This window comes from Melozone crissalis, unplaced genomic scaffold (assembly GCF_028551555.1).
Source record: "Melozone crissalis strain CALT ecotype California unplaced genomic scaffold, PUWL_Pcris_2 ptg000016l_1, whole genome shotgun sequence".
In the NCBI taxonomy this organism is placed as follows: Eukaryota; Metazoa; Chordata; class Aves; order Passeriformes; family Passerellidae; genus Melozone; species Melozone crissalis.
Genome location: NW_026535794.1, coordinates 31225578 through 31251082, shown reverse-complemented (window position 1 = coordinate 31251082; position 25505 = coordinate 31225578). Strand labels below are relative to the sequence as shown.

Below are 25505 nucleotides of genomic sequence, written 5' to 3'. Positions count from 1 at the left end.
TACTGGAAAGATATTTGAACTCTGATTGAAGGGGATTTAGGGGGAATGAAGAGACGATTCCAACAGTTACTAGTGGGAATGCAATACCGGGTCCCCTACAATGCTTACTTAGGCTAATGGAGGTCCTGTCATTCAGTTCCCACTGCGCTGGGATACAGGGTAAACATTCCCCGGTGACCCTCCGCATGCAGGTCCCCTCTTCAGGACATCATTAAAAGCATACATGCAGTTGCCTGACATCAGTTGTCAGGCTGGCTCCCAGGGTTCAGAGATCCCGACAGAAAGCAGGAAAACAAGCCCAGTGGAGACCCGGCTCTGCTCCTAGGGGCTTTAAGGAGGCTGAAAATCGTTTTGTTGCGGGTGTGTAAGAAGAGACAAAAGTGCTCAGCAGGTAAGAGCGGAGGGTTTTGCCAAGAAGGAACTGTCCTTGATCGCTGTGACAGGATTGACTCGCTGGGGACTCCTCTCTCGGGAGCATCCACGCGTCCCCGAGGGGATTGTCTGTCTCCTCTCATCAGCATCACGGCGAGAAGTTTTACAGCCGCTCTTTCTAGTCCTGCTAATCCTGTTATCCGGGGGGTTATAAATATTAACGTCGCTGGGGCTGGGGATGGGGGACCCAAATAAGCCCTCTCTGAAGTAAGATGTCAGCCAGCCTTTTCCCAGCCCGCCAGCGCCCGGCGCTGCTGCATGAGCTGCACGGCAGAGCCCCGCAAGCGCCCTGCCCGGAGGGGCTGCTGGGCACCTCGGTGCTGGATTTCGTGGCCGACCTGTCCCTGGGCAGCCCCCAGGGAGCCCCCCGGGCTGGGGCGGGCCTGGGGCTCTGCCAGGTCACCGCCGGGCCTCCCTTCGGGGACACAGTCCTGTCGCTTCGGGAAGGGATGGCCCGAGGTTTGCCCCTGGCTGCTTTCGGAAATGGGGATCCCGAAGAAGAAGAAGAAGAGGAAGAGGAAAGGATGCGCAGCGCTTCCCTCCTGGACAGACCTAGGAGAAAACGGGTCATCACCTACGCCCAGCGCCAGGCTGCCAACATACGCGAGAGGAAGAGGATGTTCAACCTCAACGAGGCGTTTGATCAGCTCAGGAAGAAGGTGCCCACCTTCGCCTACGAGAAGAGGCTCTCTCGGATAGAGACCTTGCGCCTGGCCATAGTGTACATCTCCTTCATGACTGAGCTCCTGGACGGATGCAGCAGGCAGGAGGCGAGCTAGGGAGCGCCGGGGCCAGGCGGGATGCGGCTGGGGCCGGCATCTCCCGAGGCAGCGAGCAGGTGCCTCCCTCCTGGGGAAAAAAATCCGTGGCTCTTGCCTCGGCTTCTCACACCGCAGCCGGGACCCTGTAGGTGTGGGATGCAAACCAAGAGTGTTTGGAGAAGCGTGCCCTGAGGTCAGGAGGGGTTGTGGAGAAGATGGATGGAGAGGCTCAGTGTGTTGCAGACTTGTTAATATTTATATTTTTTTGTAAATGGAACTGGTTGGGGGTGGAGGAATGAAGGTTCAAGGCTCCTTGGTTTGTGCTATGTTGCCTGCTTGCTTTAATACCTTTCCAATTTGTTGCTTTGGAGAAAGACTGGGCCGGGGCAGTGAAGCCATTCCAACGTGCAGAGCGGGTTTCCAGCGGGTTCGGTTCCTGCCCAGCTGCCTGCCAGGGAAATCTCGGCCTGTGCATTTTAACCCAGCGCTTTCTGCCTTTTAAAAAATAAACAACAACTCCCTTTTCTTTGAAATCCAGTCTGCCAAGTCCACGCCGTGTGTCACGGGGCCAGGGAAGGGGGACATCTGGATACAACCTCTTGTTGTCACGATTTTCTTCCCGGGAACGGCTCTGTCCTTGTGTGCGGGCGGCCAGCGCTGTCTCTGGCACCGGGCGGGAGCTGGCGCAGGAATGCCCGGCACGGCCCGGCCCGGCACGGCATGGCATGGCACGGCACGGCCCGGCGGGGCGAGGTGCGGCTGTCCGGGATGCTCCGCAGCCTTCCCGGCACCGGCGGGGCCAGCCTGGGAAGCCGTCTGCGCCCTCCTGAGAGAGAAAACTTGTGAGTTTGTGGGCTTTGGTTTTGGGGACGTCCAGCGGAGACGTTTTCTCTCCCACGGCGCATTCCCTTACAAACGCACGCACATGCACACACGCGCACGCCACGTTTCATCTTTGCAAGGAATAAAAGTTATGAAATACATTCTGAAAAGCCGGAGCGGGAGGAAAGGGGAAAGCCCGAGTCGGGCACAGCCCGGGACAGGGATGGGGTCCACCCCGGGGATCTCTGTCTAGCGTTCCCTACTGATGCTTTGGCAGGCATCTCTGGAAAGCGGCGAGCGGCCGGGACAGCGGCAGCGGCGGGAGGCGGCCGTGACCGGGCTGGGAGCGGGGCCCGGGTCTCTCCCAGGAGCCCCTCAGACCCATCTTGCTGTGCTCTGCCCTCCCTCCCAGCTCCCCTCCCCAGTTCCCTCTGCTGCTGGCCCTTCCTTGGCTGCTGCTGGGAAGGACCGGGATTTCTGCCCCCGTTGGCAGCGGACGGGCAGCGGCCAGCCCGCTCGGAGCCGCTCCACTTGCATTGAACTGCCCGTTCAGGGCCGTGGGTCTGCATGCCTCCACAGGACAGCTTTTCTCCATTATATAACATTACAGTGATATCAGTAAAATCAAGATTTACCCTGGATTCAGGCTAGTATTCCTAGGATCCTACGACTCTTATTTCTTCTCTCGTGTTTTGTCAGCTCTGGGGTGATTCTTCTTCTTTTCCTCGTTCTGTTCACTTTAATGTTGTCCTGAGAGAGCTAATATCCTGTATTAATACTCTAATATTCTTTCCCTTTTCACTTGTTTCCCTGGTTTCTTTTTCTACTTGTTTTTGTTGACCTCTCTGACTCCACACATTGCATCTGCTCTCCATTTGTCAAAATGCTTTTTTTTCCAAGAGGCAGTTGGATAGTTAGCGCAGCTGGATCCTTTCTAGGAACTGGGGGTTTTCACCTCCTCAGATGGTTTTGTGTTGTTTTGGGGTTTGTTTTCCTTCTTTTTTTTTTTTTTTTTCCTAAAAATAAAACGAAAGAAGGAACTACACATGAACAATGTTCCAAAATCAACAATAGTTCACATAACCCAATCTCACTTTAGTTACCATCATCTCAGGCAAAATGATGAAGACAAATTCTTTAAGGACAATGAAATATGCAATTTAATATTCACTTCTTACCACCATTTCTCTATGATCTGTCACAGTATGATTATATAACTTTTCACAATATTTCTTGCTCATATCATTGTATAAAATTAGAACTCTATAGCACATAGAGTCTTAAGTAAGGAGATTCATAATGTAAACATGTCTGTAACAGATAATTCAAAAATTATTGGTTTTCATTTCTTGGTTTAATAACAAAACACTGGAATTTGTTCAAGATCCAAGTTTGGGGGTTTTTTCATACTTGTGTTAGAGACTAGAGAAAAGCAGAAAGGATATGTTACATTTTATTTTTAAATACAAATGGATCTTGCATTATGAATTCTGATTTCTAAAGGATCACTGGAAATTTTGTAGCAATATGAACAGTAGTAACATTCTTATATGAGCCACTGATGCTAAAAACATTAGAAATTAAAAATGAAGTTATGGTATAAGCCAATGAACACAATATGTAAACAGCACAGAAAAAAACCCAAGATGTGTTTTGAGCAGCCCCTGAGCCACACATTGATTTATATGACCTTAGAACCTGATGAAATGGGCTTTTTTGTTTGGTTGGTTGTTTGTTTTGTGCTTTTCCAAAACTGATGAAAATTTACTAAAAAAGCAGTCTAAGTGCAATTTTTTCAAAGGAACTGTTGAAACTAAAGCATGTCCTTACACCCCTGAAGATCTCAGTCAAACAGCAAGATGCCATACTGATCCATCCCTCAGCCCTCGGTGGATGTGTCGAAATCCTGGAAGTTTAGTCTGGTAAGAATATAAACCAATTATGGGAACCCTGCAGACAAGCTTCTTGCTGGAGTGCAATCCCATCTCTCTGAAATAACAAAACGCTGGGGTCCTTTCTCCCCCAGTCCTTGTCTCAGTCCAAGATAGCTGCATTCTAATCTGTGGAGCCGGTACGGTACTGCAGCCTGTCAGGCTTGGGAGAACAGTGAAACCCCGATTGGGACAGAGCGCAGAAGCGCTGCTAGCTCCAGCAAGGCTTGGATTTCACCCACTGCAGTGAAGAGCCTTCCTCCCCTCGCTCAGAATCCCGCTGCCACCAAGGCTGAGCGCAGCTCCTCGTCTCCCCAAAGCACAGTGCCATTATCACCGCATTAACAACAAAAACCGACAGCGTCAATTACTTCTGGGAGAAGATAATAAGGGGCTTTTTAAAGCCTTAGAGCTGTTTGATCATAGCCCATTTTTAGACCCTGGTCTGAGGCTGGTTTGTTTATGTTCTCTTTGGCCACTGAAGACCGACTTTTGGTAGAAATTCGAGTTCCCTTGAAGCTATCGTGTTACAATTAGTATTCAGACATGTAAACCAAAAAAATAAGACTAAATGAAATCATATTTGAGAGACATTTCATAGCTTTCGAAGAGAAGTATAAATAATCAAATGATTTTGCAATCTCTAGTTAGATTGATCTTGTTTTACAGCTGCTGAATCTGAAAGGAGGTTTAAGCAAACTAGTGCTGGAAACAGAACAAAATATTATGATAGCACTGCAAACTTTTGAATCCACTCTCTGATCAGCTACTATGGCCCCATGATTGGTGTTTATTATCGCATTTGTCAGCATTTCATTATAAACACTCAAGTGTGGAGGGTTTATAACTCAGCTATAAAAATTCCCTCTAGGATGAAACTTGATAAGTGAAGTCTCAGTCCAACAATACTTTTTTTTTTTTCTTTTACAAACTTTTAAATAAATTAGTTTTTGAAGTCATGGAGGTACCAAGCAAAAGTAATGGAAGAGTGGCTTTCATTTCTTTTTCAGATTGATGATTCTTTTCAGAAAGAATCTCTAGATTACCCTACTGGCCCTTTCAATTAACTTGGTCTTCCGGTTTTTGGTGGGCTTCTTTTTTTCTTTTTTTTTATTAAAAATACCTAAAATGCTGAAGCTTAAAATGTGACTGTTGTGCATGCTAAGTCCCTGTTTTCACTTTTTCAGTGAATTATTTTCACAGGATTCTGTTGTTTTACCAGGCTTGAATGCTACTAATCTGCAACAATGGCATCCAAGCTTTTCCTAGAAATACAAGAGAATAGTTACAAGGATTAATAGATGTGCTGGTTATGCTCTTTTTGTAATACAGTAAATTGGTGCTTTTCCTAAAAACTTGCTAAATAGAATCAGTTCAGATTATTTGCTCTTCAACTCTGCTCCAAAAAAATGCTTGTTGTCAGAGAGTGAGATGAACACTTGTCACTGCAATATATCCAGAATAAAAGAGTTGACAGAATAAAAATATTCAATTGCAATTGCCTAGAATTTTAGGTTTTCAAGAAGTGTAGCTCAGAAACTATGTTTTAAATTGTGTTTCATCCAAATTTTGCTTTTCCTCTTCTCTGTCCTAGTTTCAGTGATTACCTTTTTTTCTGGTTGTCACTGAAGTTTAAGCCTTTGAATTATTCAGAGCTACTACTCACTCTGCTGATCACCAGCTGCACTCCAGTTCAGTGGTCCTTACATACCTGAAATTCCTATTTCTTCAAAAAAGTCAAAATAAGGGAGTAATTCTGTTACCTTTACTTTTGTAGTACAGCTTTCCACATTAATATATACTTACTAGGACTGCAACATACTCAAATTATTGTGTGCATTATATTATCTTAGTGTGGCTTTTGCTGCTCTCCAAGGCTTCAGTGTCACAGTGGTGACACAGACCATGTCCTCCCATGCTGAGGGGTTTAGAATGGTTCCCACACAAAGGTGTTGCAGTGCAGAAGGACAGGCATTACTATTGTCACACATGGCTTTATTTCAAACAAATAATCAGGCACACTGAGATTCTAGGCCTGTTCATATTTTTGTCATAATTCTGCCATAATTTCAGAAGAAGAGATAAAGAGTATCCTGTTGGTTTAACTGTCTCTCCTTAGCTCTGAAAGCAGAAAAAAGATAATAATTGTCCCTATGAGTTCCAGTTCCATCTTCTCTTACTCCAAGCCTTAGAGGGGATCAAGGACAAGAAGTACGTTTTATGATTTTCTACACAGTAAAGAGGAAATCTGTGAATGGAAAGTCTTCAACATAAACACATTCACTGAGAGAAGAAGTTGATCCAGATGTTGATATTTCTTTTTATTTCTAGCATTGTTTATTTACTATGCAGTCCTTAACCTAGTTAATGATTCCAACTTTTGAAATTTACAGTTATCAGAGGGAAGAGTGGTACCTATAGAACAAAGGATACAGGAATAGATATACTACAGCAACCACTATTACTACTTGAACTTTTCAGGTTCATGTGAGATAGATGTTGTCTCTGATCTCACTAAAAGATAGTTTAGAAAAGATTTTCAAAGCAGCCAATGATTTATGATTTTTCATTATTTTGTGTGGCCAAGATGAGGTATCATAAAAAGATCCTGATGTCACTGCTGAAACAAAAGTTGTGACCTGAAGCCATTTTAGTGTTTCATGGTGAAATGGAGGTGCAGCTCCACCAGTCCTTTTCATTTAGCTGTGAGTAGTGATTACAGTGAAATTATTGCTCATATCCAGTGTTGCTGGGGAAGTATATTACACTTTACAGTACCCTAGGTTTCCTACTGAAGCTATTAGGTCTTGGCAGGGCCACTTCCATGTGGAAATGTGTGTAAAGAAGGCACTGAGCCTTGTTCCCAGAGCCCTGCAGTGAGAAGGGGCCAAGTCATCCATCCTGGGTGTAGCCACAGCCAGGCTCTTTTACTGCCAAGGTGTATCCTTTGAAGGCCTTTTTAATAAATACCTACTTTATTCCTTTAACATTGTCAGGTCTCTGTTCTAGGTAGCCTCTCAAGGCATTACTCTTCCAAGGGGTGGTTTCTGGGAAAAGTGCCATCTGCACCCTAAAAAATATACCAAGAGACTAGAAATATAAAGAAAAGTTTCATTAAACAGAAACTTTTGCAAGTGAAAGGGGAGACTCAACAAAGCCTTGGCACCCTGCTCCAACCCTAGACCTGGTAGCTCTTTGAATTTGCCTTTTCACCCTCCACTGCTCATCTCCCCTCCCTCCTGGCAAACAGAAGGCCCTTATACTACAAAGTATGTTTCCTTTAGAGCACATTTATTTGGGGAAAGAATGCAAAACCTGATAGAGCTAGATCCAGCCACAGCTCAGCAGATTTCATGTTGCATGTGTGCTATATTTTCTATTAAAGCTGGCGCCACCGATCAGTTTCTGCCATTCAGTCCACTCCGTGTGGTTGTATATTTTCTTAATGAGGATCTGAAATCAGCCTCTCTCATTCAACTGACAGTCTGCCAGAATTATGCCATCTTTCCAAATGCAGAGATCATATGATCCATCTGTTGTCTGCAGCCATGCAGGGGAAACATTTTCCAAAGAGAAATGTGGGTTGGTCCCAAAAGTATGTAATTATCCAAATGCTGAAGTGTTTCAGATGTTTAAAGGTGCTCCTGGGCCTGGTCTTGGGCATTGAAGCTCCTATGAAATCTTTGAGAATAATGTACATAACTAAGTAATTGAGTTGCCAGGAAATTTTCAGAGTACAGGCCGAAAATTTAAAATTATTTTTGAATAACTTTGAGCAGAATCAGATATTCAGGACTCAGCAACATCATCTGGGGACATTTGTGAGTACTTACAATCACTTTTTGTTGTTAATATTATCATATATGATACGAAATATAAAGAGCATTAAGTGAATATGTAGAAAAATGTTTTAATCTATTTTTATAATTATTTCATTATATGCTAGAGTATTGCAGTAACTCTGCAACATCATTGACTCTCATAACTCTGCAAACTACCAGATGCGAAAGAAGTTGTGGGATGATGAATAATAGTAATGGAGGGGGGAAAAAAGGAAAATATGATTGAGAGACTGTAAAATGAGGGGCTATCTCAGATCTTTCTCTACCTTACATGAAGGCGTGTGGAATTAATTTCATATTACATCTGACTCCATTTAAATTTTCTCTGCAGATATCTTGAGTATTGCCAAATATGATTAAATTGACAGTTTAGGCCCTCATCAGGTGCCGCCTCCTTGATGTACAGAACCCAAATTTTAACCATGAGCAAATGGAACTTTCTCTCAAGTACTCATAACTGTGCTCAAACTACTAAACCAGTCCTTGGTAAGATAGACTTTCAGTCCTATGGATGCAAACACCTTTACCAGCCCCACGGTGTTAAATTTGGAAACATCCACCTATTCATTGTTTTATTCTGTCAGCTGTACTTGGGTTGACAACAGCATATGTCAGTTCTCACTGTTATGTTTCAGACATACAGGAAAAAAATTATTTCAGCATCTCCTTTCAGATCACAACTGCCATACCTATGGACTGAGCCCCATTATGCTGAGGAAGTTTTGTGATGTTAACAGCATGGGGTTTGCCCTTGGAGAGAAATAAGTTCTACCAAAGCTATAGTGAGAACACACAACATTTGTCATACTTTAAAAATTTAAAATGTGCAGGCATATCTCCTGAAATACATAAATTGAACCAAGACTGAAAAAACTCAAACAAACAAACCAAAACAAAACCAGATAAATTTCTCATCTTGTTTTTGAGAGTAGGAGAAACATGACTCTTTGTTTCATACCATTGACAAAATTATTTGAAGGATTCAGTGCATGAGCCAAATATTTGGAGAGCATTTTGGTGTATACGACCAGGTTTTTTTGCCTTCAAGCTGGAAAGACATGACAGCTACCTGAGAAGGACACCACAGAGGAAAAGTTCTAATGACAGTCACTTCAATCCTGTTTCACCTTACAGAACACAGTTCTTCTGAAGCCATGGGTCATTAGAAATATTTATTGTGAGGGTTTATGAATCACTTCCATAGCACATAAACACCAAATATCACCCCAAAGATGCAGTGTGACCTCAGAGATGAAAAGAGAATATTTTATGCATAAGGTGTTTTCTTTTGCTGAGAACTTCTGGAGACACATTTTGAAATGACACAGTCTTCAGAGAGGTTGGTAATGATCACCTTGCAGTAGCATGGTGGAAATGTGGGTGGCACCATGGAGGTTCCTTAGTGAAAACCTAGGGAAAACACAAAACTTTGTTTGCTGTGGTTTCTTTCCACTCCATGTATAATGCTACTACTGGCTGCACAGTGTTGCTCTCTGTCTGTATTACAAACGGAATGCTGCTTACTTGCATCATTTGTGGTGCCACAGCTGTTACTGGGGAGCTGCTAATCCATTCCCTTCACTTTTGATGCCCTTACAGTAGCACCTATTCCAGCATGGATTTCACATGCCATTTTCAAACGCTCTTGAGCAAAGTTTAATGGCAACTTTTTGTCATATAACATTTTGCTAACTTTTATGACTTAAGGAGCAGCAGAAATCCTTTTTTCCTCAATGAACAGTTTGGGAGGGAAAGAAATACAATGCCTTCCATTCCCGTAACCACAAAGAATGAAAAAGCATCTTCTATCTCTTTATAGCAGTGTAACTTGTTTCTGATACACATTAGATCAGTGGGAATTTGAAGGGCTGTTTCTCACAGTAATAGCTGAGTGACTGTATTGCCTTTTTTCCTCCTGTCTATATGCCTTTGGGTTGGCCCTTTACCCTTAATGTGAGCAATTATGAGCTGCTTCCTATCGTACATCTGATTTAGCTTTAAGAACTTAATTTCCCAACAGTGCATCTAATCTTTAAAGATGGTTATTTTTCTTCTTTTTCGGATGAAATTTTCTACCCACAGTGAATTCTGTGAGGAAATGGCAGGACTTAGACAGTTAACCTGCCAGCTACACTAACAAATCAGATAGTTTGACATCTAGACCAGACTATTAGTTCCTGCAACGAACTGACAACATGAAACCACAGATGGAAGGATTTGGTGTTGCAAAATTTTACCTGCCAAACTGGAGGCTATGTTGTCCTCTCAGAAGAAACAGCCCATTCTGGGATGCACCCTCAATAAGGAGAATGTGGCAGCTGTTTCACTTTTTGCAGCAACATGACACAGTGTTATAGGAAAGAAAATACAGAGAGTTATCTTAGTTGATTGAAATGAAGCCAAATGACAGTGTGCCATACCACAGCCACTCAATTACATACATTGAATGCAGATAAAGTTGTAGTTACCCATAATGGACTTTGGCCAAAAGAAAACATCATGAATCTTTCCAAGACACTAAAGGATTTCCACTGACCAAAACTTTAACATGTTGGCAGATAACTGCTAGGTTGAAGGCCATTTGGGGATAAGAAAAATAGATCATAAATGTCACTGCAGATAGCATATGGCTGTAAGCCACTGAAATATAATTGATCAAACTTCTATCTGTTTGGAAGGAATGATGAACATTCTACTGTCAAATAACCTGGATTCAGCAAAAATTCCTGCAGACATATGTCATTCCAATTACTCAAGTCTCTGATACAGTGATTTCAAGCAAGCAGTGTAGTAAGCTCTGTGAGGCTGTAGCTCTGTAGCTTGTTTTAATACTGGCTTCTTTTTTATCAAAATGGATGCTCTAAACACTATGCATTTTTGTAGAGAAAAGGATTACCAACTGAACAATAAAGTTCACTGTTTTAAATTAAAGCCCCTGCTATATTCCACTGAACATCCTCTACCTTCAAGTTAATTTCAACATCTGCTATTGCCAAAAGCTGCATTATTCCTTTTGCAAAGTGTGAAAAACAAAGCCTAACATTAGATTGGACATTATAAAATACTGAGTTGCTCAAATACAAAGTGAGATGAAAACTTGAACATATTTTAGAGTCAGAAGAGTATTTTGGAATTAGGTCTCTGCTCTGGCTTTGAAAATCTAGGCCATATCTTACTGCTTAGGGTCCAGTCCATATATGCCCTACTGAGCTCAAAGCATCCTTGCACTTACTAGGTCAGCAACAACATTTCTACTATGCAGAAAAATGTGGATGTTTTGAAGACTAAAAATTAATTATAACTTTATTGAAAATGATTATTGTTTTAATAATGAAAAATTCCACAAGTTCAACTAAATATTAGAGAACAATGAGTGATGCTTTACTCCAAAGGCAGCCTTTCTTACATATCTCTTATTCTCTTAGGCTGGACCCATTATAATTTTTATTTTATTTAAAGTTTAATTGACCCTTTTTAAGACTTGATCCAAAGGCCACTGAAACAGTCTCCTTGACATCAAAGGACTTTGGACTGAGTCCTTAATGAATGTAAGCACAAATGTTCTAAAAGGAGAAACAAATATTTCTCTGCTTCTGACATGAACTATTTTTAGTGCTGCAAGGTCAGATAGTAGATTTTGGCATGAGAATGTTTGATATAGACACTTTTCAAGGCAGAAGCAGTACCGTATTTTGCATAAATACAAGTACAGATGTTTGTTTGGAGGTCAGACTTCATAAATAGCCAAGTATGTACACAGATACGTGAACAGTGAATGTGTGCTAATTTACTTTAACATATCAATGAACTACTACCTCTCTGGAAAATTGCCTTTGGAATTTGTAACTGAGATTGTACTCTACAGCACCTTCATTGTTGACCTACTATATGATCTTTGGTCAGAAAATAAAGCCAGGATGTGGACCAATGGACAGATCAGTCCTTTGTGAGCAAGGTAACCTAATCATCATCGTATATTCTGGAGGAAGGAAAGTGAGATTGGGGGTGTAAAATGAGGAGAAATTATGGATAGCAGATCTTTAGTTGATAGCCTATAGCTGATAGCCTATAGCACAAAACAATTATAATATATAATAATATTACATTCCTTTCTCCCCATGTAGAAAGGAATATGTAAACTTTGATGCATGCTCATTGCCATTTCTGAGAGGAAATTCAGAGATGGAAATAAACCCCTGCTCCCTCAAAAGTTTTCTAGCTCTGAGTAGGTGTCTTTTGGAAGTAAGGTAACTGTGGAAAGAGTGAGATGGGTGTCCATTTCTGTGAACATTTCCCCTCCAGGCTCACCTCCTCTGCATGGCTGCATTCATGGCCCATGTGGTCTATGGCCAGGAGGAGAAGATGGATGGGTTCCAACTTGGGGACCTGGCATTCAATCAGCCTACCAAGGGAAAAAAACCATTTCCTTTGCCCTGGAAATCATATGTGTATGTTGGGATGACCTTCCATGCTCTTCCCCTCACACCAGAATTTGCTGCCCATTTCAGATGTAAAAACCAGCCTGTTATCCTGCCTACTGAATTTCTATGTTCCTTTATGAATGATGAGTTATGGTTACTTCTCACATTACCTCTTTTTCATTTTCATCTGTGAGATTCCAAGAGCACCTGAAATCCTAAAGGAGACCACATATAGTAGCAAGCAGGGGTGGGGATTTTTCCCAGGGTTGCAGACATGGCTAACAGGGTGAAAGCCCACTTCCATGCTGGAATTCTGGCTCTATGGCTCTGATTCTAACTGCTTGAGCTGTGGGATATTTGAGTCCACCCATAAGAAGAAGGCTTTGTGGAATGCTTTATCCATCATCAGGGCTGGAGGTGCATTCTCCCCTACCTTGGAAGAAAAAAGCAGAATTTGTGGCTAAAAGGGCCTGAAGTTTAATGGAGTTTCCTTGGGCCAAGTGTAGTGAGAGATTGAGAATATAGATTTGAGTAATGTGTGGGAGCAAGAAGAACACAAAAATAAATTATGTTGATATAGTTCAGGAAAGAAGGTAAAGATGGAAAAGAAAAAAAAAATCAAAGGAGTTGAAATAGCCAATAAGCTCCATTATTAATAAAAATAACTGTTATCCCCTGGAGTGTAGATAAGATTGTTTTACTAAGTGGTCTTTTCAGATTTAGATGTGAAACCACATAAGCAAGATCCAGAGCCATAATTAGGGGCAGAACTCCACCACAGCATTAGATATGTTGATCTCTTGTGATGGGAAGGACTGGTCTTATCTAGGATACATGAGAGGATACCAGTCAGGCTTACACTGAGGTACTTAGGATCTGCTTAAACAGCCCCATTTACAGCCAGGAATTATTTCTGGATCTGAATAAAAGATTTTATATAAAAACACGTGTTGAAAATAATCTGAGAACTTAATTTATCGAGAGACCTGTCTCCTGTGTGGGCTTGCTCTTTTGTCGATAGCGTACAGGTATTTCTCGGCCTTGCACAGGATCGAGGGCCGGAGCAGGGGATGGATGCAGAGATGCCGAGGGCCGGTGCGCGGGGGGCGCAGCGCTCCCTGCCGCCGGCCCAGGGGCGGGAGGGATGGGAGCCCTGGGAACACCGGGAACACCGGGAACAACGCTGCCGCACCCTTTCGTGGCAGCAAGCTGCTGGGACTTTTACATGAACGGCCACACGACCTTAAAAATTAAATAAAAATCATTGTAGCAATTCTGACAATGAAACTGCTCGTTTGAGGAACTCCGCGTTATTCATCTGTTTTTCCAGAGCTTCCGAACGGAGTGTCAAAGCGCCAGCAGCTGGAAGCCCACCCGTGGGAAGTGTCCGTATGTCCGCAGGGATCCGTGTCCCGGATCTCCCCCCAGGACCCAGCACGGCCGCCCCGGGATGGGCAGCGGCGCTGCGGCCACCTCAGCGAGAAAAACCACTCGGGAATGGCTGAAACGCAGCGAGCAGAGCCGGGAGCGGGCGGGCAGCCCCGCACGGCCCCGAAGCTCGGGTGCCCCAGCCGGACGGGGCTCGCTCCGGCCCGGGCGCAGCGGCTCGCCCGGAGCGCGGCGGGGCCGGCGGGGAATCGTGCCCTCCGGTGGCCGCCGGCCGCACAGCCCGGCACGGCACGGCACGGCCCGGCACGGCCCCGCCGCCCCAGCCCCGCCGGCCGAGCCGGGCCGAGCCGAGCCGAGCCGGGCCGGGCCGAGCCGGGCCGGGCCGAGCCGAGCCGAGCCGAGCCGCGCCCGCCCACGCTGGACCAATGACGGGAGATGCTTGTCAGCTTTTCCTTGGTTGTATGAGCTGCCGCGGTGATAGGAAGGAAGAAAGAGGTGAAAGAAGATGAGAAACGGGTCCTGCTCTCATACCTTTATATATGGATTCTGCCTGTTTGCTGTTGCTGAGCAGAAACTTGTACCAGGCACAGTGAGGGTTGTCAGCCTGTTTCCCGGTGTGCTTCCTACACGGAGCAAATTACAGCATAAACGCCAGTGGGCAAAGTTGCTAGGTGCTCTCTCATCCCTCTTGAAGGGGTATGGTCCTGACCAGGGTTTCACCTAGAATCCATACAAATTAAAATACCTGGCTGTGGAAACTAGTAGGGAAACTTCAATTAATTTCAGTGGTCTTTGCAACATAAAGTAAAACCTCTGAGAAAACACCCGATTGAAGGCGTCGGCATCAAAACCACGCAGGCAGGCTGTCTCTAGGCATGCATGGATGTAAGACATTGCTCAATATTCCAAGGAATCAGCAGCAGTGAGAGTTTTACCACAGTAAACAGCCTTTGTGACCCAAATTACATGTGTATGTGCTTGCTGTATGGGGAATACAGAACAGCCTTATTGCAATCCAACTGTAATTTGTGTGTATGCACAATCTGTTTAACACATTGATGAGGGACAACATTGTAGTTGCAACCACCGGGTCTTGAGCACATTAGTTCTTAAACTTCTGCACTGATTTATAAAAAGGCAGATAAAATTGGGCCTTATATTCATTCATTCTTAGAGATCAAGGAAAGAATCCACCTTTTGACCTACTCCCCTCAAAAGCTGTGACATTTTGGCCTGGATAAGGCAAATACAGCTCATCCCATCCTGTGAGTGTCTCAAAAGTGAATGGGTGCCCACAGAAGGGCTGGCAACAAGGTGGGGCCATCCTTTACAGCTATTGCCCTGTGATCAACCATGACTACAGTGATCATCACAGACCAACTTACTCCTCATTTCTTCCTACCAGGAGTTTGCCATTATTTTCTCTGTTCACAGCCATACCTGTAATCTAGATGGCTGCTTTACCAGCGTTGTACCTTTCTGCAGAGGTGACAAAATGCTGAAGAGCTCTGGGTCCTGCCAGTGTTCCATGTAAGAGTTCATGCTACAACACATATTTTTCTGAGCTGAGGCCCAGGGAAGCTTGCAGGAATGGGCCTGGAAGAATCTCTAGAAAGGCCATGGATTTGTTTGTGGTTTTTCTTGCCACCACCAAAGAGTGAAACAGTTGAAATTCTGCCCAAGGAGCCAGGAGAGCTCTTACCTAAGCCATGCCTATGCACAGAGAAAAACAGGACATGACATCCCATGCTCCAAAGTGGTCTGCAGAAGTACCTTAGTGGCTTAGTGGAGGTTCAAAACAGATGGTTTAACACTGCATAAATAAAATAAAATTGTTATTTAATGTGAAATGCAAAGGCTGCACCTCAATCCCCATCAAAACTGTAGATTTCAAAATAAACCAGAATTTGATTTTCTTTAATCTCTGCACAGACTTCACTTCCTTTCCCTCCTGACATATATATATATATGTGTTCACACTGAAAAGATCAACAGTACACTCATGCACACACAAACACATCCTCACCTATAAACACACCAGTATGTCTTTCTCTCTCTCACAGACCCCCAGACATGACTTTCTCACACATCCACCCTCTTCCCAACACAGCTCCACACACTCCAGCACTAGGCAGAGTTGCTGCCTGCCAACAGGCCTGGGGGATCCAGGCAGGCTCCCACAACCAGCCCAGCCCAGCCCAAGTCCTCTGGGACAGGTTGTTGCCACCACAGCTCATCTGGCCCCTGCACTCCTGTGGGGGTCTTGACAGTAACATCATGGGCTTATATGTCTTTGCTCCTGAGCCCATAATTTGGGAGTCAGAAATAAAACAAAAACCAAAATGAAGATGATGGTGGGAGGAAGGGGGGAGGGTTGTGCAGTCCTCATTCATACAGCAGTGTGCAGGTCACAGGTCCTGTTAAAAACTGCTTGTTGTTTTTGCTGCAGTTTGCACAAAGAGCAGCTGACACTAAGCCCAGCCATCTACTATGGTCAGCTACTCCTCTCTCCTCAACTCCATCCCTACATTTCTCCACGTTTCCTATTTTTACAAACCATGTAATACTACTACTTCCCCATGTATCCTTGACTCCTTCATACACCCTGCTCTACACACCCTCCTCCTGCCCCATGACAAGCAGGTGATGTCCTGCATCCCATTCAAAGTTCAGGTTACCCAGACAAGTCATGCATCCTGCCAAATCAGCTCAGGAGATGCTGCCCCTCCCTCCTTGCAGGCAGCATCCCATTCCCAGCAAGGTAATAACTATCCAGGTTTGGTTTTGTCCTGTGATATTTCTTTTTCCCATAAGAAAAATGATGGATGGATGGATGGATGGATGGATGGATGGACGGACGGAAGGAAGGAAGGAAGGAAGGAAGGAAGGAAGGAAGGAAGGAAGGCAGGCCCCTGGAGCCACCTACAGATGCTCATTACTACTTTTTCCAACATTTCTTCTGTAATGACACTGCTCAACACCCCAGAGGAGGTTGGGGGTACAGACAAAATTGTTGGTGAAAGGGAGGTGAAAGGAGAGCCGGCTCTTCTTACCTTGGGATCAGCAGCTGTTGCCAGTGCAAGAGACCCCCTGAAGCTCTCAGTGTTAAGCAGAGTGAAGAGGCCTGTGATCGCAGAAGACACAGCAGGGACAAGCCAAAAGCCGGGAAAGCTGTGCAGGCTCGCTGCGGGTCTGTTCGCGGCATGTGTGCCTTCCCTTGCCGGCTGAGGCGGTCCCTGTTGCCTCCCCGGTCCTTTTTCCAGCTGTTTCCCAAAAGGGAAGGTTTTGGGCAGGCGGCTATTTGCTCGCTCCCCGGGATGGAGACCCAAGAAGGAGAGCTCGCCGAGAGGGGCAGCGAAGGGAGCGGTGCTGGGACAGCTCCGGGGACGCTGCGGCGGGGCCGGGGCAGGCGCTGCCCCTCGGGGCGGCGAGCAGGGCCCTGGCATCTCCCGGGATGGGCCGCCTCTGCGGGAGGAAAGGGAGTCAGTCCCCAGGCAGGGGAGAGAGACGAGTCTGTTCCCCGGAGAAGATGCCAGCGCTCTTCCAGAAGCCTTGCTTTATTTCATGCCCGGGATTTATCGCTCCTCTGCCATTCCGCTCGCCCTGTCCGCCCTCACACCTCAGACAAGCCGGGAGGCTCTGCCGCTCTGCGCTGCCCGCTCCGCTCCCGGCCGTGCCCGGGCCGGCGGCCGCTGCCAGGCCGGCAAAGGAGGAGCGCGGTCCCCACGCCGGGAGCAGAGAGAGCTTCACCCCCTTCGCTGACGGACGGCAATTTCTAGCTTTCCCTCCCAGGCGTTCCCCGTTTGAATCTGAGCTGTTGTTAAAAAGACACACCACCTGCTCTGTGCTGCCAGCGAGCGGGGAAGGAGGCACAAAGGCGGGGGATGGGAAGAAATAGCTTTGGCTGCAGACATAGAAGAGAAATTAAAATAAATAATCTTTTTTCCCAGGAAGTGCCGGATTCGGGCGCCTCGTGGGAGGATGGACTGAAGTGAATGGTCAGCACACTGAGAGTGCGGGCCAAAAGAGTCTGTACCCCCTCCCGTCTCCCGGTGTGCCAAGCTGGAGACGCGGATCCTCCCGAGTTTCTCTTAAGACGAGCTCAAGGACTGGTGCTTATGCATGTACGAAGCCAATGCTTGGTTTCCCGGCTGCTTCCACCCCTGAGGATGGCTTTCTCCGAGCGCAGTCCCCCAGCCTGGCAGGACGAGGCTGCGCCACCACCCCTCCCCAGCCCAGAAATGCGCGACTCCCTCGGCAAGGCAGACCCGGGGTGCTCAGTGATGGGGAAACGCGGCGTGTGCTAAAGCGGGTCAAAATTAGGATGCGCCTGGATGCTGCCCCGCGGGTAATTCCCATTTCCTTCTTTTCTCTACAGCCGTGCCCGCTGCAGAGAGGAAAGCCCGAGGGGTGCGGGCTCTCCCCGGCCGCTCGGGGCTGTTGTCCCCAGCACGGGCACTGAGGGGCTCGCTGAGCCCTCCGCAGCAGCGCTCGGGGGCTGGGCACCCCCAAAACCTCCCGGCCCGGCCCTCAGCACCACCCCAAAGCCGAGCGCTAACCGGAGGAGTCTGAGAGAGAAACCGCTGAGAGGGAAACGGAGAAAGAGCTTGGGGTAAGGATGTATGTGCGTGCGTGTGGGGAAGGCAGATCACTTGTGAATGGCTTGAAAAAATAATTGGGGGAGGGCGTGGAGGGGGGGAAGCGGAAACTTTCCTATAAAACTCAGCAAAAGTCCCTCCTCTCCACGTCAGGCCAATGACACTGCTGCCCCCAAACTTTCCGCCAGCAGGAGCTATAAGAACCTCCAAGTCTTCAACTTTCTCCCAATCCCAGACACCTCGAAGGGGCTCCAAGGAGGGATCGGGAGGGATTTTTTTTTTGGTTGGCCTTTTTATTTTTTTGCTCTTGGATCCTGATGCCATCCCCCCTCCCCCCAAAGTGAGGTCCTCCCTCCTTCCTTCCCTCCTCCTTCTCCTCGCAGGCCAGCGAAGCAGCCGATCAAGGGGGAGCTGGCGGGTTAGGTGCCCCCCTCTTCTCCCTGCCCTCCCCCCCCTCCCGGCCCGCTTCTCGCGTCTCCCCCCAGAGATGATGCAGCAGGACGAGTCAAACTCTCCAGTCTCCCCCGCCGACGACAGCTTGAGCAACAGCGAAGAGGAGCCGGACCGGCAGCAGCTGCCCAACAACAAGAGAGGGGGGCGCAAGCGCCGCTCCAGCCGCCGCAGCGCCGGCGGCGCCGTCGGGGCCGCGGACGAGCCGTGCAGCCCGGCCCAAGGCAAGCGGGGCAAGAAGTGCGGGGCGGGCGGGGGCGGCGGCGGCGGCGGCAGCAGCAGCGGCGGCGGCAGCCCCCAGTCCTACGAGGAGCTGCAGACCCAGCGGGTCATGGCCAACGTGCGGGAGCGGCAGCGCACGCAGTCGCTGAACGAAGCCTTCGCCGCCCTGCGGAAGATCATCCCCACGCTGCCCTCGGACAAGCTGAGCAAGATCCAGACCCTCAAGCTGGCGGCCAGGTACATCGACTTCCTCTACCAGGTCTTACAGAGCGACGAGCTGGACTCCAAGATGGCAAGCTGCAGCTATGTGGCCCACGAGCGGCTCAGCTACGCCTTCTCGGTGTGGAGAATGGAGGGCGCCTGGTCCATGTCCGCATCCCACTAGCAGGCGGCGTCCCCCACCCGCATCCCCTCGGCAGGAGCCCTAGGTAAGGCAGGGACCCCGAAAGCGGCGGGAGGAAGGGGGGAGGGAGGCCAGAGGCCGCGCCGTGAGCCGGGCACGCGTGGCCGTGGGGCAGAGGGCCCGCAGCCGCCGCAGGGCCTGGCTGCCCGAGCGGGGCGGCCGGAGGGGCCTCCCCCGGCGCGGCCGTCCCTCCTCCTGCGCGGCCCGAGCCCCCGGGCCCACGCGTGGCCGGGCTGCGGGCGGGACGCGGCGGGTGTGCCCCAGCCAGATGGGGCCGGCCTGAGATCGCTTTTCCACCAAACGCTGCGGAGCCAGCGGGGCTGCTGGGATGGCTCCTGCTGCCGCCGCCGCTGCTGCTGCTGCTCGTATTTTGAAGTGAATCCTCGTCCTCCCGTTGCGCTGCCCGATGAGGGTTTCCTACCGCCCTGTCCCTTCCCTCGGCCCTGACACCAGGCACCGCCAGGCTGGAGTGTCACACGGTCACCGCGCCGCCCGCACGGCGAGCTCGCCCTGCTCCATTCCTGCCCGATGCGCGATTTCCAGAGACAGAGAGGTGTAGGTAGATGTCTGTGTAACTTTCGTTTCAGTAACGAGTTTTCCGCCCTTTCTGGGTTTTTGCAGATGACATTGTTCCCACAGAAGGAGAGAATGGACAATCTAGAGACTCTGAAGTTGGATACGATTTTTTTTTTTTTAATCTTTTCTAACAAAAAATGTGCCAAGGATTTCTTGGAAATTGGAAGAGTAAAATCCAAATTCAAAGCAGGGCGTGGGGAGCACTTAAGGAAAGAGAAAGAGAGAAGGGCTTTGGACAGTGACTACCCTCTGGGCGTCGGTACAATCCACACATCTCTGCATTCTGATAGAAGTCTGAATCGTTCGATTTTTATTTTTTTTTAATTTTGACGAAGAATGTTGGAATCGAACTTTTTTTTGTTTGCCCTTTTTTTTTTTTTTTGCATGCATGCATTCCCAAGAGGTCGTGCTCATGAGCCACTGATGAAAGGAAATACATTATTGTGGACTTTCTTCATTCTTGAATGAAACCAAGCAGCCAACCAAAAATATCCCTGTAGAGATGAAAACCTTTTTTATTTTTTTTTAATTTTTTTAGGGGGGAATAAGCTGGGCTCAAACTGTTATATACCCGGTTCCTAACTTTTTTATTATTAATATTTTTCCTCTGAGAAAAAAAAATAAACATTTTATTTATTTATTGATGACCCATGTTAAAATGCAAATAGATCCGGTGTCTAAATGCATTCCTATTTTTATGATTGTTTTGTAAATATCATTGTATATTATTTTTCTGCAATAAATAAATATGATTGAAATTTTAATAACCTTAAAGTTTGGTCTCTCTGAGAGCTCAGGGTTAGAGCTGTAGATAAATACCTGCTTGTTGAGCTGTAAAGACACCCAAGAGAGAGGGGGCACTAGTATAAACAAACCAGGCGAAAAACGCAAATAAACTAGCTACTGACAGACACAGGCACGTTATTTATTGAGACAGCTTTATTATTCTGTGCTGAAGCTCACTGCATCTGCAGAGGAAGGTGTTGTCTCTTCTCTCTTTCTCTCGCCCTTTAATCTTCTCGCCAGGCACGGCGGAGTTGCGCGGGGAGCGCAGTTTTCGCAGCCGAGCTCTGTCCCCGCCTTGGTGCTTTGCCCCCAGATGCGAGGCAGGAGCGGGGCCCGTTCCCCAGCCCCCGGCGCAGGTACTTTTGCTGATATCGCTGAGGAAGCGGCATGGGTGTTAAACAGGGACTCGTCCATTCAAAGGGAAAGCAAAAGAAAGTGAGATTGAAATAGGGAAGTGTCTAGCGAGTGGGGCTTTCCGGTGGAAGTGATGTTTGACTGCTCTGCTCTCTAGGGTTTTATATAATATATATACTAGCGATCATATTTTCGTTGAGCAAAGCACGGAGGGATGCTCTAACCCCACTTTTCTCCTTCTCTACGTGCAGGGCGCACATTGCCCCTCTTTCTTTTCACCACACTTTCCGCGGGGTCCCAGCATGCGGCCAGAACCCGAGCTGCAAAAGAGAGGGAACCTCCAGATCTGAGGGCTTGGGAGGAAGGGGAAAGGGAAGTCGTAAAAAGAACCCCAGAAAACATGATAAGACAATCCAAACCCCAGCCCCTATAACCGGACAGCTGATTGTCTCTGCTGTCACTCGCTCATCTCCCAGCGCTTGGCAGGAGCGGGAGCGGCGCCTCCTGCCCCTCCGCGGCCGCGAAAGGTGCGCGGGGAGCGCTGCGGCCCTGGGCGCTGAGCTGGGCCCTCCGTGGGGACGGGGACTCTGCTGCCCCGTGCCTGGGGTAAATGGGATAGGGTGCTTTTCCAAGACAGAGCCTGTTCGCATAGCCCATGAGCTGACTTTATTTCCTGTATTTGTTTCCACATGCATATATTGCCGTCTGTTACCCATACAGCACTGTTGTGAATATAATATCGGGCTAATTTTAAACCGGTGCGCGGTGTTTACAGCGGAGAGTTCGCAGCGCTTGTTTGCACTGAAGGATTAGCGAGCACTTGAAAATTAGATGACGGCCCCGCTGGTCGCATCTCTCAGTGATGGAGAGGAGGGGAAGCCCCTGCGAGCTCCCGAGGGGTCGCTGCCTTTCCCCGGCACCCTGGCACCCGCTGCTGCCCTCTCAGAGACCCCGAACGCCCGGCTCCGATGCTGCCGAGGAAGAGGTAAAGTCTGCCCGCGTTACCCTGGCTGCAGCGAAGGCGAGAGGCACGGGGAGCCGGCGCAGCTTTGGCAGTGGCCCTAGGGGGATTTGGGAGCTTATAGAAGGTCTCGGTTGTTCCTTTTGGGGGAGAAATCACACCGGGGAAAGGTGGGGAAAACTCCTCACATTTAGGAAGAAAACAGGTTCCGGGAATGAAAAAAAAAACCAACCAACCAGACGAGCAGCTCGGTGCTGAAGAGAAGGCGTGTTTCGTGGAAGGGGATTCCTGAGAAATATGAGCGAGGAATCAAGTGCACTCTAAAAGCCACGAATCAAACTGTGCTCGGCCTCAGAAATCGGGAGAGGCCCCGCTTGATGGACTGAAACCTGACTGGCTCTTTTGCAGCCGGCAAGAGGCCTCTGGGCCAGCCGGTCTACCCCTTTCCAGCAAGCTGAACACCCGAGTGAGAAAAATCCCCAATTCCTATCTGTGGGGCTCCTGCCACCGACAGTTCTTCCTTTCTCACTTCTGTGTCCCTCTGAGCGGGTCCCTGCCGGCGCGGCAGCATTCCTGGGCAGCAGGCACTCAGCCGCTGCTCTTTCCCGGCTGACAGCCTCTACCTCTGCCTCATTAAAAAAAATAAATCATAAAAAATAGATAAACCTGTTTTAAAACTCAGGGCGTACCCTTTCCTGGGTTGAAATTGAGGACTGCAGATGCCTGGTGCTCCCCGAGCTAGAGCCAAAAACGATTAAGTCAGCGTCAGGCTTACTGAAGGAAAAAAGAAATAATATGTATATTAATTTGCCTTCTGGGAATTTTAAACACCCTTGCAATCGGAAAATTAACTCTGCCTTTAGAAACCCTGATTGATTTCGCTGTTTTCTCAGAGGCATCGATCTGTCCCGTTTATTCTCAGGCTGAGGAGAGGTGCGGTGGCACCGCGGCCGCGGCGGTGCCGGCGCTGCGCTCCTGCGGGGCGGGGGGCTCCGCACATTCCTGGGCTTGGCAGGGGCCGCCCCGCTGCTTTCTCCGAGCCCGTATCGGATTCCTCGCCGGAGTATGATTTCACTTGAAGTCCTGCCCAGGAGCCCTTCAAAGTGCGCTCTTGTCCCGCTCCCATGATGTCAGGCGGTTTTCCCTGCATCTGTAATTTTAAGAAAAACAAACAAACCCGCCGTGGGGATGTGGGGGGAAACGGAGGGAGAGGGCGGGGGCGCAAAAGTCACGGAAAAGCGCAGGGGGAGAGGGACTCACCTGCGGCGGCGGCGGCAGCTCGGGCACCTGCCTCCCGCGGGCCCGGCCACTGCCGGAACGGGCTCAGCTCCGGCGCCGCTGCTCCCCCGGTTCCTCTCGGCGGCTGCACCGGCCCGGTTCACACGGCTCCCCCTTCATCTGCCCGCTCCGAGAGGCAGCGGACCCGCCGGCAGAGCGGGAGCGCTCCCGCCGTAAATTAGCATCTTTGGGAAGCGGGTGGTGGCGGTGCTGACGGCAAATCCAATCCACCCCGTAAAGGGATCCGGGAGGCTAAAGCAAAAGAGAAAAAAAAAAGAGGCACACACATCCACATCCCATCAGGACTTATTTTATTTGCTGCAGGCATAACCTGCCCGCAGTAAACATGGCACAGGATGTATTTTACATTAACTTCTGCACCAGCTTCTTTCGACTTCAGTCCACTTAATGTTCTTGGCAAATCAAAGCACGTGTCCTTTGAAGAAGGTGTGTAACTGGAGTTTAAGGCATGTATGGAATTCCCAGATGTCTATAAAGTAAGAAGGAGCATTTGGCAGGTCACTTGAAGGTGGAGCAGGTTAAAATCACTTGTAGAAAAGTCCCGCTTTTCTTTCTTGAAAGCAAACAAGCCGGCCATTTATAAGGACCAAGTGATCGACATTGCGGGAGGCTTAGAACGGTTTTACAGAGCAAGAACAATAAAGCAGCGGAAACCTAACGATGATGGTAGCACCCGTTTTAAAATCCGAAATAAAACGCAAAGCAAAACTAAATATTCAGATCGGCGAAAAAGCTGTCCTTTCTCTTAGTAATTCTCTGTCTCCTCCGCCCGCTCGGGAGCACTTGCGTTGTTGTTATCTACGCAGTCGTCTTGTCTTGTTTAGCGAACACTTCCTCACTCTTTTCGTAAAGAGGTAACGTTAAATTTGCAGAAACTTTACAAAAATTCTCTTCTGCACTGTATGGACACGGGCAAGAAAAGAAGTGCTTTACTCCAAAATAATTCAGAGGAACCACGCCAGGATAAAGACGACTGCAAAGGTATCGGGAGCAATTAATAGCAGCAGAAATAATAACGAAATAGGTTTGGGACAATTAGATGATGATCACTTCACTTTGGGAGTATTATCAGCATTCTTGCGAAATATTAGCCCGAGCAGGACTATGGGTTCGCTTGGGCGGAGGGGAGGGAGTGGGACGCAAATCCTCTTTGCTGGGCTGCAGAAATCCCAAAGCGAAATATTGCGGCGGGAAGAAGACCCGCTCTGCCCTCGTAATGCGGGGAAATTCGGAGGTGGGAGGGGGCGAGATGAGGAAGGATGCTCTTGGGACGGGTCGGGGTCGCCCCCTCATGATTAGGGTTGCTTTGTTCTTTTCGGGCAGAGGCAGAGTCATTAAACAAGCAGTCAAGAAAGGAGCAATACACGCGACTGCAGCCGTGAAGGAAAGGAGGGCTTCAGAGGGGAAGGGATTTTGACATGTGAAAAGTTAAGCAGGTACCTGAAGGAGGTTTATTTTGACCAGATGTTAGAGCTTTTATGAAAATGTCACGTGAGGCGAACAGATGTAGAACTTGCAAATAGAGCCCTGCCTTGTAAACACTGGGAAGAGAAAGGCTCACAGAAATTCAAGCATAAATCATTCCTCCTTTTTCTATATGCATGTATTTGCACATAAATGTGCAGTATGCAGGCTCTACTAAAAATGCATTTTGTTTGTGTAACAAAAAAAGCAGCCGTTCTGTCCAAGCTTGCCATCCTCTTCCAGTGCGCCTAACCAGTTTCCTTCCTTCCTTCCTTCCTTCCTTCCTTCCTTCCTTCCTTCCTTCCTTCCTTCCTTCCTTCCTTCCTTCCTTCCTTCCTTCCTTCCTTCCTTCCTTCCTTCCTTCCTTCCTTCCTTCCTTCCTTTCCTTCCTTCCTTCCTTCTCTTCCTTCTCTTCCTTCTCTTCCTTCTCTTTCTATCTTTCTTTTTATCTTTCTTCCTCTCCCCCTCCATCTCTTTCTCTTGTTCATTCTTTCTTTTTTTTTTTTTTTCCTTCTCTTTCTCTCTCTCTTTTCTCATTCTTTCTTTCCCGCCGGTTGACCCGCTCCTTTATTCTCGGGTCCGTTTGATCCCAGGGAAAGTATCGGATCTCTCCTGGGAGGAGAAACTGAAACTAATCAATTGCCTTCTGTTTGAAGGTGGGTAGGAGCTCCTAAGAGCACCGAGGAAACCCTGGGCTGGCGGCCCCCAGCGCTCCGGGCGCGGCGCAGGCGGGCGGCTCTGCTCGGCTCTGCTCAGCTGTGCCCGGCTCTGCTCAGCTGTGCCCGGCTCTGCCC

The 25505-nt window shown here is 48.0% G+C and overlaps 2 protein-coding genes across 2 annotated transcripts; both read left to right on the top strand.

The window, feature by feature from the left end:
• The first annotated feature begins 644 nt into the window (after nt 1-644).
• FERD3L (Fer3 like bHLH transcription factor) lies at nt 645-1211 on the top strand. Its single transcript, XM_054274264.1, has one exon. It carries the CDS (start codon nt 645-647, stop codon nt 1209-1211), a length of 567 nt encoding a protein of 188 aa, XP_054130239.1.
• A 17472-nt stretch (nt 1212-18683) lies between these two features.
• TWIST1 (twist family bHLH transcription factor 1) lies at nt 18684-19967 on the top strand. Its single transcript, XM_054274239.1, has 2 exons — nt 18684-19296; nt 19893-19967. Exon 1 carries the CDS (start codon nt 18684-18686, stop codon nt 19251-19253), a length of 570 nt encoding a protein of 189 aa, XP_054130214.1. The 3' UTR covers nt 19254-19296; nt 19893-19967.
• The last annotated feature ends 5538 nt before the right edge of the window (nt 19968-25505 follow it).

Excerpts from the sequence above, each read along its gene's own strand:
- FERD3L (XM_054274264.1), top strand. The coding sequence starts at position 645 with ATGTCAGCCAGCCTTTTCCCAGCCCGCCAGCGCCCGGCGCTGCTGCAT.
- TWIST1 (XM_054274239.1), top strand. The coding sequence starts at position 18,684 with ATGATGCAGCAGGACGAGTCAAACTCTCCAGTCTCCCCCGCCGACGAC.